Source organism: Enhydra lutris, unplaced genomic scaffold (genome assembly GCF_002288905.1).
Source record: "Enhydra lutris kenyoni isolate GAN:26980312 unplaced genomic scaffold, ASM228890v2 scaffoldscaffold31, whole genome shotgun sequence".
In the NCBI taxonomy this organism is placed as follows: domain Eukaryota; kingdom Metazoa; phylum Chordata; class Mammalia; order Carnivora; family Mustelidae; genus Enhydra; species Enhydra lutris.
This window is the reverse complement of record NW_019154115.1, coordinates 3,100,144-3,112,901: the sequence shown is the minus strand read 5'-3', so window position 1 is coordinate 3,112,901 and position 12,758 is coordinate 3,100,144. Positions and strand designations below refer to the sequence as shown.

Below are 12,758 nucleotides of genomic sequence, written 5' to 3'. Positions count from 1 at the left end.
GGTGGGTGAAGGGGACGCGGTTCCAGTGCATGCGGGCAGGTGGAGGAGCTCCTGGCTGGCTTCCTTGTCCTTGTTCCTTGGCACGGGCCAGCACACATTTGTCTTATTCCCATATTAGACCAGTGCCTTACCCCATCCCCACGGACCTGTCAGTGAGGAGGGAGGGTCAGATCCCCCCAGGGCTCACAGCATAGAGGGGAAACTGGATTCAGAGACCCACTGATCTACATACAGTCTGAGTTCCACATGGAGAGAGTAAAGAGACCCCAAGGCCAGAGACAGGGGAGATCTGTATACACACCCAGAAGCGCAGAATATGTGGAGAGGTGGTTTTGAATTCACAGAGCCAAGTTCAGAGAAGGAGGAGAGTTGTGCAGGGCAAGGCCAGGAGGCAGGAACGGAGAGGCATGGGGTGACTGGATGTTGGGTACAGAAGGACTGGGGTGCCTGCCGGGGCCGCCAACACTGGGATCCTAGGGGGCTTTGGTGGGAGTCCCAGCTGGTCCTCCCCCTACAGTGAAAGGCAGTGAGCCATGGACCCTCAGCAAGCCCCTGGGTGTCTCCGTGTTGCCGCTAAAGAGCCGTTTGTACCGCAAGATGCTGGCAGGGAAGGGTGCGAATGGGCTGCGTGTGGAGAAGCTTCCCATCACCGTGAGTGCCCCGCCCTGACCAGAGCCCATACCAGGTGGCCCACTCCTGCCCCAGCCCACCCTGTTCCATCTTGCCCCACTGACACCAGTGACTGGCTTCTCCAGTAGCTTCCACCCCCACCCCCAGGGCCCCCACCACGGAAGCCAACCGCAGTCAGGTATAAGGCGCTCCCTCAGCTCCTGCCCTGAGCAGTGTGAGGAGAAACACAGGGAAGCCCCATGGGACGGTGGCAAGAGCTCAGGCCTTTAACCAGAGAGACTTGGGTTTAAATCCTGACTTGCCCTTCTTACTGTGCAACTAGGCAAGTTTCTTAGACTTTCTGAACCTCGGAGTGCCCGTCTTTAATATGGGAACAACATGCCTGTATAGGGTCTGTGTGACAAGAGAGCCAAGTGCCCAGTCTCTAGAGCCTGACTATGTGGGTCCAAATGCTGGTTCCACCCTTTACCAGATTACATGACCATGGGAAAATTAAAGTCCTGGTGCCTCAGTTTCCTTGTCTGTTAAATGGGGTCATAGTAATGGAATTTTTCTCATAGGGTTGATGTGAGACTTTTTTTTTTGAGGAAGTACATGTAAAGTACTTAGAAAAGAATATATATTATATATATAATAATGTATATTATATATAATATATAATAATGTATTAAATCTTACTGAGACTATATATATGTGTGTATGTATATATATATGTGTGTGTGTGTGTATATATATATATATATAATATATATATGATAAATACATCATTTATTTCTATGCCAACTTTTTCCCTGGCCATCCTGTTGTAATAGACCTCAGTCAATGGGAGTTCCCCCACTCCTCCAGGAAGCAGGTCTGGAAATGACAGTCAGGTCTTCAGTGGAGTTGAGGAGGGAAGTTCAAGGCGGGAGGGGTGAGCAGAGGCGGGGGACCAGCTCCTGCCTCCCTCTCAATCCCCAGGCAGAGGGCCCAGCAGGCCCCTTCTTGGGGAATCTGAAATAGTGGGCAGATCAGAGGCAGAAGCTGCGCTGGCCAGCACAGGCTGACTATTCCTCTCTCCTCCCCAGGACACCAAGCTGAAAACCATCAATGGTGAGGCCCCTACAGTGGATATCTCCTTCCAGCTGCTCTCCTCTGAGGTAAGGCTGCCTGGCAGTCATGTGCCAGGTCCCATAGCCCTGCAGTGGATTCCACCCTCCTTCATAATTGCTGGCCTCATTCAGGGGCTGGGGCCAGGGGCTTCTGGAAGGAGGGGACTGCTGCTTTGGATAGAAATGTCTGAGGGTTATTTGAGGCTCCAGAAAACGAGACAGAGAGCCGATATTAGGAAGAGGAGAGTTGAAAGCAGAGGGCCACCCAGACCTGGGAGTCAGCCTCTAACCCAGCCCAAGCCAAGCCTGGCTCACTTGGATCAAGTGAGGGTAGACAGTCTTACATGGCACGGCTCAAATTGAGATGCTGGCAAGGTCACGCTCCTTTCTGGAGGCTCTGGGGAAGAGTGTGCTCCCAGGCTCATTAGGGGGTCATCAGAATCCAGTTCCCCGCAGTCATGGGACCAAGGTCCCTGTTTCCTTACTGACTGCCAGCCAAGGGTCCCCTCAGCTGGTAAAGGTAACCTACATTCCTTCTCACAATGGCCCCCTCCATCTCTCAGCCAGCAGGCAGGTCAAATCCCCCTGACACTTCAAAACTCTATTTCTCCTTTGTCAGCAGCCAGAGAAAACCCTCTGCTTTAAAGGGGCTCATGTGATTAAGAGAGGCCCACTCTGAGAATGTCCCCAACTCAAGGTCAGCCATGCCATGTATCATAATCACAGGGGTCACAGCTCATCATAGGCATGGGTCCTGGGGATTAGGGTGTGGAATCTTGGGCGCCCATTTTTGGACTCCTGCCTCCTACAGCTGGGTTGATCCAAGTGGAAAGATACCACTGGCTCTGAGCCCTGCCAGACGGATGGGATCTCTTCCTCTAGCCAGCCCTCCCTGGACTCTGAGTCCTGGTTGAACCCTGGTCATTTGGCTCCAGTGCACCTGGCCTGCTGGAATTCTTCCCCTCTTTGGTCTGTGGTGCTAAGACAGGCACAAAGCCGGGATGTGGGCAGTTCAGGACCATGAACGAAGGAACTACAGGCAGGCACTTGGCGTCTGGGTCAGCCCCCTCCCACCGGCTTCCCACACCAGGAAAAATTGCCACCAGTGCTGGGGTAATACTTGGCCCTGTGACCTGACCCATGGAGAACACAGAGAATTATATGGTGTGTGGTAAGAAGCATGTATCTGGAAACGTAGCAACTTGAAACTATGTCCCCGTAAGGCCTCCGGTGAGTACCTGGGACCTCCCATCAGCACTTCGCCTGTGGAATGTTCTGCATTGTCTTCTGATTCCTGGTGAAAGAGAGTTTGTTAGAGACAGCCTGACACCCACCCTCACTCCCACCACCACCACCACCACACCAGGTGTAGGACCAAGAAGGTACCGAGAGGGGAGGACACAGAAGCAGCCCCAAGAAAGTGAAGCAGAGTCCTTGGAGAAAAAGTCACCCATTTCCCAGACTGTATCTTACCCCTCCACAGCTTCTTCTCAGTATCTAGAGTCTGTCAGTGGCCAGTGCCTGGCCCTTCCTCACCTCCCCCTGCCTCCTGTCCCTTCATGGGAACACATGTGTCCTGAGGACGGAAAGGAGCATCAAGTGCCCCTGGTCAGGCCACTGGGGGACCCAGCAGGCAACAGGCAGGTGGACAGGACACTTCCCCGGTTGCCCAGGGGCTAGGCACAAAGGTCTCAGTGATGAATTATTCACCGGAGCTGTGCTAAGTGCAGAATTAATCCCTTTCCTTCCAGCTGGCGGCCTCACTAAATTATCCCTCCAAGTCATGCGGGAAAACGCTGCCGAATTCATTTAGCGGCTGAGTGTTTTGATCTGGGCCTTGTGATTTTAGCTTCCCCTTCCCCCAGCCCCCCTTCCCCTGGAGGCGGGTAAAAAAAAAAAAATCTTTCGGTAATGGATTTCCGAGAAGAAAGGAAAAGAAAGGGATCAAGATAGGGTGTGTACCAGGAAAAATAGTACTAGAGGAAATTCAGATTCTGCAGCCAAGCATTCAACACACAGTTCCATGCACGCACGCTGTCTCACACCAGTGCGTGCGAATACCCCCACGCAGATGGTCCCATATGCACAGACATGCACACGCACACACACACACACACACACCTTTGCATGGGCACACACACTCAATCCACAGACACATGCTCACACACACACACACACACACACGTGCAAACTGACACACAGAAGTTTTCACACCTGCACTGGCATACACAGAAACTCTATCTCTTTGTGGCTAAACCGTTCCTTGGTGACACTATTTGTGAATTGGCTGAGAACTGACTCACTTTGATTCCAGGATCTTGAACTCCAGTTTGGGGGCTAATGGGGTGGGCTCGGCATAGGTTCTTGCGACCAGGGCACCCAGCCGTTCATTCATTCTTTTATGCCACATATATGTGATGAGGACTCGATTTTGGCCTTGTGGATTGCAATGAGGAGAGGGAGGGGCCAGCAGCCATGGAGTCCATCTGCCTTGAATTCACCCTCATCAGGCTTGGACAGGGCTCCCGGCTCGCATCTGAGCCCTTTTGGCACCCTCCTTTCTACGGGGTAGTGGGAGAGTGTTGAGGGTGGAAGAATAGGAGGATGCCTGGCAGCTGAGTGCAGAGGGCCCTTCCCCAGCTCTAGCACTCCCCACCACCCTCACTGTCACAGCTCCGCTGTCCCTCTGTGCCAGCGCAAACATTGGGCACCTGCTATGAAGCAGATACTGTCCCAGTTTTAGGGATCTTACACGTCCTCATAAAGCTTATGTTCTTAGAGGGCAGGGGCCTTGGCCCAGGCAGTGAGCAAGTCAGTTCATGAGCAGATTGCAGCTCCTGTAAGAGGCCTGACAAAACCCAGTGACAGCAAACACCTGGCAGTGTCTGAATTCCTTTCCTCTTATGGTTCCACCTAAGACGTCATCTGCAAGTTCACAGTGGAAGGTACCTGGCCTTCGTGTCTGCATTCCAGCCTGGGGGACCAGTGCTATCGGTTCCTCCATTTTTAAATCAAACATGGCTCGAAGCTGGGTGGGCCAGCGCCAGAAACCTGGGATCTTAGAGCCCCGTGGACACTCTGGCTACCAGGGGGGTGGGGAGGGCTTGGATAACAGGTCTCTCGGGGCCCCCCGTCCATGTAAGTGACAATCCCTTAAGAGCAATTCCTTGCCCGTGGTCCAATGTGCTACTAAAAGATGATGATGCTTCAGGAGAAATAAATACGCATGCTCTATTTGGGTACCTCCCTCCTGAGGACACATTCTCTTTCTCCTGATCTGTCTCCGCAGGACAGACAGATTATCCTGGTTCGTTGAGGTGTGGGTGAACATTATCTCCCTACACCCTCTGCTTCCACATCACCCATTCCCAGAGCTCTGAGAACAAGAACATTGTGGAATTTCCAAATAGGCCGAGACCACAGAGATGTCTCTCAACTGCCCACCCGGGACAAGATTATCCTTAACAACATCCACCACAGGTGGTCTTACTTGCTCTGCCCTGACAGGACGCTCACTACCACCAGATGCCCTCTGTCCCGTGGCTCCATGGCCACAACAGAAGTGCCCGCCTCACCCTGAGCCCACCGTCTCTGTGCCCCCAGCATCCTGGCTCCACCATCTGGGGCTGCAGGGCGACCCTGGCAAGCCTCCTGTGCTGGCTATGGGGACACTGGCACGTGGCTGCCATGCAACATGTTGGCAGGCCTACTAGCCAGCAAAGCCTGCAGTTTCTGTGAATGGCGGGATGGAGTGGTCTCCTGGTTTGGGATACAGTGCTTGAAGCTAGTTCTGCTGGTGATGGGTTAAGTTTTATCCCTCTGATGGGACTTCTCGACAAGCACGTGCTGCTCAGAGTGATCTGCTTTAAGCTAGAGCTGTGTGTGTAGGTGAGCACGTGAATAACTACACATGGATTCACAAAAACTAAAAAAATGGATACCTGCCCATAGGCGGCCAACTTCCCTTTATTGTGCATACAGAGGGCGTTGGCCTTGGGGGGGGGGGTCTGTTCAGTTCTAAAAATCCATAAGCCTATGGCCGCTCCACATATACATGTACGAATAACCCTATCTCTCCTCCATTCTCCCTCTGATGTTGGCTTCTGCTCTTTGAAGAGTGTGATCTGGTCCCCCAGGAGTCTGTGCTTCTCCAGGCTAAGCAGTCTGCCTCTTTTAATGAACTTGTGTCAAGATCCTGCAGCATCCTGGGTGCCCTCCAGCTTGCAGGCAACCTCTTTGAAGTGAGGCTCACACTGAGCAGGTTTCCCAGGCTGACCCTTGTGGACTGAAGCCCCTCCTTCACATGATAGGTGCTCACAGCGCCAGTCCCTGCCTCCTCGCATGGAAATGTGCCTCTCGCAAGGTGGGACGAGTCTATGCAGTCATCTGGGTGTGTGGCGACAGCGTGCCTTCTCGGGCTGGGATTTGGAATCCAGAGTCTTACCCAGACCGAGCACCAGGGCACCAGGCAGAGATGGGGGGCTGCCTCCTCCTCAGCCCGCAATCCTGAGTGATGCTGGCAGGACTTGAAACCTGTGGGTCTCCTTGGATTTTGGCACAGGGTGGGTGCCTTTGAGGAGAGAAGGAGGTGGCACCCACTGTCACCCACTGAGGGAAGGGACGGCTCCCACAGTCCTGTCTGAACCTCCCCCTTCCCTGTTCTCGAAGGAAGAGGCAGGGTGGGTCTGCAATGCTGTGCCAAGGCCTGCCCTAGTGTTTTTATTCAAATCAGTTACAAAGCTCTCTGGAGACCAGACCAAAGTGGGGACAAGTGGCTGTTTAACAAAGGGGGGAGGAGAAGGCAGGCTATAGGCAGAATCATGCTGGCTTTTGATGAATTTTTATAAATTTCTTTGAAAGCTACATAGGAAGGTCCTGGGCTGGTCCTCAGAGAAGGCCCAGCACAAACCTGTGTCCATTTCCTCACCAAGCACAGCTGCCCGGAAGGCCCAGCGTTCAGGACAGCACCAGAGCCTCCTTGGCTGGTCCTGTCCTCCGGAGGGTTCTGTCCCCACCCCCAAGACTCCAGCTCTGAGAATGACCACAAGGACAATGATGGATCCAGGGAAAAAAGACCCTTTCCCCTCCCACAACCTCACAACACCCTGCCTGTCTTCCCTTCCACCCCACACTCCCTACACGAACAGTGTGCATCCTCAGGTCTGGGCTTGAATCCTGGATCTTCCACTGATCTTAGCCACCCTGAGTCCCACCTTCGTCATCCACAGAAAGGAGCTGTGATCCTTACCAGCCAGGAATGTAGTGAAAATGGAATGAAGGAGCCTGTGTGAGTGGCCAGCCCAGTGTAGTTGCTGACAAACGTGCTGAACTCGTCAGACATGAGGACAGGGCTCCTGGGGGAGGGGAACAATGGAGACTTGCTAATCCATCACTCAGCACCCGCCCGCCCCTCGTGACAGCCGCTCCACCAGACTCACATCCATAAGGACATCAGGAGGCCTTGTCAAGAGCTGAAGACAAACATCACCAGCCCCACATTCAGTCTCACAGCAATTTTTCAGGGAATGAAGAAACGGAGAAGAGACAGACAATCATCTCTCTGGAGGCCAGATTTGCTGAAGTGTCCCCAGTGTACCCTGCCTTGAGCTGTGGAGAAGTGAAGACCTGCTTCCTGCCCTGTGAGTGGGCAGGGCTGGACCAAGAGCCATACCGCAGGCTCATTCCAGATGTCTCACCCACCGCAGGCCTCTGCTTCCTTGAGAATGTGAGCCTGTGACTCCCAGACAGAGATGGAATGTTTTGAGTCAGGATACAGAGATGGCTAAGGAAGCTGGAAGTCTTGGCCCACCCCTGGCCTGCTCTGCTGTTCTGTGAGCCCAATGCATGATTGGGGGATTGAAGAAGCGGGAGGGGAGAAAAGAGGGCAAAACTTCTAGACAAAATTATTCAGAGAGTGGGGGCTGCTCTTGGGTTTTTCCCATCTCAAAGTTACACTACCATAGCCTAGACCTCTCTTTGGCCAAACCAGATGCATCCCAGCTCCACCCAAGGTCATTCAGGCATGAAGTCATTAGCCTTTCTTTGGATCCCTAACCTGTGCCAAACAGTAAAGCACCCAACAGATCATCACCACCCATCTTGCTAAGTTCTGGCAGAAGTGCATTGAGCATACAAAGGTCAGGGGAAGAGTCACAGAGAATAGTTTAAACTCTGCCTCAAAGAATGGCTTAAAAATTGGCAAAGCAAGAGTGATTCAGGCAGAAGGAATCACAGGTGCAAAGGCATGGAGGCATGACGGTATCTGAAGCATGTGGGACATATGGAGGCTGTTGTGGGCAATGGGACTGGAGACTTAGCCTACACCATGGAGGGCCTGTATGCCAGGATGCAGGGTTTAGACTTTACTGGTGTTTCATAGTGATTCGAAGCTAAGGAAAGTCTTTGGGCAGCAGTAAGATGTGATCTGATCTGTATGTTGGAAAGCTTTCTCAAGAGGTAAATGGGGGGACCCAATGGGAGAGATGAAATACAGAAAGCCCAGATTCCAAACTAACAATAGTGAGCCCACAGACTGTCCAGTGAGCTGTGAGCAGGGCTCTATTTAATACTCAAGTCCTTGCCAGAATTGTTAAATATCCTTATTACTGGCACCCTCCCCTGATCCTGTAACTTGCTTTTAGATTAACCCTCTGAAAACCACTTTCTGGAGAATGAATTATGGACCCAATGAGGATTAACACTCAGACCCTTCTTTGCTGGCAGAGACTCAGAGCTTCAAAACCCAATGCAGCTGCAAGACGGTGCAGGATGCCATAATGAGGCTTGTGATATGCATGGGATGCAGCAAGCCCTCTTGGAGGGCCCCGTTTTCCGAGCCTCGCCTTCAGCTGAAGAGATAACCTACAACTGGGGCCACAGGAAATGACAAAGCAGTAACTGATCAGGGAGCTGCTGCACAGGGCTCATTATGGTGCTTGCCAGCGGGAGAGACACCCTTATCAGGGAGAAAATTGCATCAGGCCTCCTGAATTACTAGCGATTGGAAGCAGATTTCTTGGGACGCACTTTGTTAGATACCTAATGAGCGGGATACAGGCGGGCAGAGCCCAAGGCCGGTGGGGCGGGGGACAAATGTCTTTGTTAAACAGAATTTGTCAGTTTCCGCTTCAGGTTCCCTGGGGAGGGTTCAGGGCCAGCTAATTGAATTAAGAGCGTGTGCGCTCCAGCGAGAAGGCTCAGGGCGGGGCGAGAGGCAGGGAGGCCGGAAGGCGGGCACTTTCAGCACCAAGGACAGCAGCTGCATCCTGGCTCGTCTGTGATTGCCAGGGCAGGCTGGAACTGTTGCATTTTGCATGATCAGGGATCTAGGGGATGGAGTGGGTAGAAGGGAGGCAGAAGATGTTAGGGGAGGAGGAGGAAACAGGTGACCCAAGAAGCCTCGAGCCTGTGATGCTATTGGCCTGGTCTGTCGCAACAGACCCTCCTCTGCTGGCAACAGCCAGGGCTGAGAGGCTCGAGGAAGGGGAGTCTTCTCTCCACCATGACACTCACGTGGTATGAGGCAGCTGCAGCAGCACAAGGAGTGGTGGGCTGCGCAGCGAGTCTGAGCCAGTACATGGCTGTGCATTGCTTTGAGCTTTCAAAGTAGGTCTCCAATTAGAGCCCTAATAAAGCAGGACATGCTGTAGCCATGGAACCAGAATGAGGGGCCACTTATCAGTCCCAAGTTGCCTCTATTTGGCGAGGCCTGCCAAATAGAAAAGCAAACAACTAGGCATGTGGGGTGGGCTAGCAGCCTCCACCCCCACCTGAAAGAAGAGGAGAGCTAGGTAAGCCTGGGCTTAAATAGGGAGGAGTTAGTCCCCAAGGCCCTACCCTCTCCTTATCCTCATTTTAGCATTATCCCCCTCTGCCATCCTCCACCCTGACCGCCCACCATTTCGAGCAGCCTGGCGCCTTCTTGTAGCCCCAGACAAGCTCCTTTCCCATGAGAAGCAAGGACAAGAGGGGCAATTGCCTCCCCACAACGTGAGCAGACTGAAGCTGAGCAGTCTGAGTAGGCAGTGTTAAGGAGAAATGAGGCACTGTGTAGGGTATTGGGAACCTCCTGGTGCCACTTAGCTCATATGACAAGAGCCACTGCCTCTGAACACTGTTCTTCCCTTTGGGGCTTCTACCATTTGGGAATATAAAGATTATTCTATAAAAGTTACCCACTCACTTGCCCCAACTCCCAGACCAAGATGGATCCTGGCAAAGTTGATTAGAGCAGGAGATTAGAATCGTGGGCAGGAGTCCTGCAAGGATGGGTGTGGGAGGTGGAGGGTACTAGCGTGAAGCAGCTGTGGGATAAAATACAGGCCAGGGCCAGCCCTGGAGAGGGCAGAGCAGAGTAGATCCTCTCAGTCTGGCAGGAGCCGCAGGAAGAGCACCTATGGATCAGAAGGGGCAGAAAAGTTGACATCCACGAACACCCTATCTTTCCTTCCCTCCTCCTTAGAACATCCTCCCCCACAACCTGCCTACCAGAGACTGACAAGGTGAAGTCTCTCGTCTGGACTGAAGGGTCAGTGTCATTTTAATCTTATCTTTGTGATGAAAAATTAATTATAATAAATTTCAGAATCCACATAAAAGTACCTGGTGAGTGGATGTGAGAGTGATCACTAGGATTGGTTCAGCTGACCTGGCTGGCTAGGCAGGTGTCCCCTTCCTCCCTCACCACTCCACATACATCCCTCCCGAAGCTGTGCTCTCTAGATGGAGGAAGACTGTTCTTCTAGCAAGGGTGTATAGTAGCTGCCCTGCCCAGCTAGAACTTCCCAATAAGCTCTCGGGGTTCAGTCATAGAGGAACATAGGCTAGCCAAGCTTCCAAGAGTCCAGACACCTCTAAATGAGGCACCACATGTGACAGTCTGTCTGTCTTTTGGGGAAAAAAAATTATTTTAAGTACCTGATAAGTGCCCAGCTCTGATTAAGGGTCCAGTATATGTCAGCTCTGGGTCACTGGGTTTACCCAGCTGGTGCTTGGTCCATACAGGGTAGATGTGAGGGAGACAGACAATGGGGGAAGGGACTCCCTTTGCAGTGTGTCCCCGCTTTCAGAGCTGATGGGGCACCTCTGGAGATCTCTCCCTTGATTTCATTACTTCCACTTCCTCCCCTAACTGGATTAGATGTCAGTCTATGAAATCCAGGGCAGTGAGATTGGCTTTCTGCCTGGAAATGAGGAGAGATGTCATTACAGGTCCTGAATCAGCATCTCACCCCAGTCCCAGGGGCCAGCTGGTCAATGGGGAGATCATCTTTGCCCTGGCTAGCTGTTCTTTCCTTTATTCTGTCCTGTATCCATCTACCCACACATCTGAAAGTGCAGAGGCAACAAAACAACCCCAAAGCACCTGATTCAGATGGTATACAGAGGCACTGGGGTGTTCAGTGGGGAGACTCACAATGACTCTCGTTCTCCCTAAACCATAGCCACTGGGAGAGGCAGGTGAGAGAGATAGCCAGGCCTAAAGCCCAGGGACAAAACAGGCCCAGGAGTTTTGGTTATGAAGTACAATAAGTGCCCAGATCAGCCTCAAGGTCACCCAATGCTTCACTCTTCTCATTCCAAAAATCTTCATATATTGCTTTCTCTTTGGAATTATCTGTCCTTGCACCCATCTGACAGGGTGGGTGGGAGATGAGGCCCAGACTGAACTGGATTCTTCTGTCCTTGCATGACTATTGCTCACTCTACTGACACAAGCCTGAAAAAACTTAATGAATTTCTGCATGCCAAATTTTATTTTTTTATTTACTTCTTTTATTAGAGAGAGAGAGAGAGAGAGAGAGCAGGGGGATGAGGGAAAGAGGGAAAAGGAGAGAATCTCAAGCAGACTCCCCACCTAGCCTGGAGCCCAACGTGGGGCTCAATCTCATGACCCTGAGATCATGACCTGAGCCAAAACCAAGAGTCCGATGCTTAACTGACTGAGCCACCTAGGTACCCCTAGGAACTTCTGCAGACAAAATTTTACCATGAAAAGGGAATAAAGGAATCATTATGGGAAGGAGCCAAGTGGTAAAGTGAAGGGTCTTTATCTTGATTCATCCGGTTCGTATCTGTGGGTTTTTATAGAAAGAGTGTCACTTTAAGGGAGGCCCACCCGTGCTTGTTCTTCCTCTGTTTGTTCAGGGTCAGACATTCAGGCACCTCTAACCCCGAGCATATCCTGTGCTGGTTGGCACTGTGCCCATTGTTCTATTTACTTCTAGCACAGATGGTGGCATGTTTATCCGCTATGTGGCCAAGACAGAATTCCAACAACTGATGTAGGGGAGAAGCGGGTCATCCTGGAGGTCCCTACAGCCTTTGAACAACATACACGTGTTAGGGCTAACCATGGGTTTCCAAGAGAGTTTTAAACTAATCTCTCCTCTGAGGGAGCATCACACATGTCCCCAAGCCCAGGAAACATAAAGTTTGGGCAGAAAAAAGAAATGGCAAATGAGCTTAGGATTAGAGAACAGTGTGAGAACAGAGAGAGTCAGCTGCTGGGCTAGAAGATCCCAGAAAAGCTTTGAGCAAGTGTGGGTGGGGGAAATCGAGATTTCCTGGAGATGCCGGTATCTGAGTGAGGTTGAGCTCTGGATCGGCAGAGATGAGAGCTGCAGTCATGCTAAGGGGAGAATGGAAGAGGAAAAAGAACCTGGAAGGACAGGGAGGAGGCCCAGCAGAGCAGAGAGAGAGGAGACTGTTTAACAGGTGATAGGTGGGAGGCTAAAGGCAGACGTGAAATGGAAAAGAAATCTTCCCAGCAAAGGGTGTCAGAGGAGAATGGCAATGTTCGAGGATGATGTTCCTGCACCAAATGTGAGAGTCCTGGATGGCACGGTTGGGTTATTCCTGCGACAAATAGTTACCGAGCACATACAGTGACAGACCCTGGGGATAAACAAAGTCTCTGCTGACATGTCACTTACATTCTAGTGTGGGGGTGAGAGAGAAGCACACAGTAAACAAGCAAAAATCAGTTTTTTCAAGTTTAACTTTCTGGTAGAGTTAAGTACTATGAACAGTAAAAAG

General features: G+C 51.7%; 1 protein-coding gene across 2 annotated transcripts in view; it reads left to right on the top strand.

Moving 5' to 3' along the window:
• The window catches only part of LOC111153335 (coiled-coil domain containing 33), a 101,018-nt gene that overhangs the window by 50,839 nt on the left and 37,421 nt on the right, over positions 1–12,758 (top strand). For both annotated transcript variants that reach the window (XM_022512311.1, XM_022512310.1), the window contains exons 11-12: positions 518–651; positions 1,698–1,769. In XM_022512311.1, the coding sequence (XP_022368019.1) occupies positions 518–651; positions 1,698–1,769 (206 nt within the window). The remainder of the gene's footprint in view (positions 1–517; positions 652–1,697; positions 1,770–12,758) is intronic.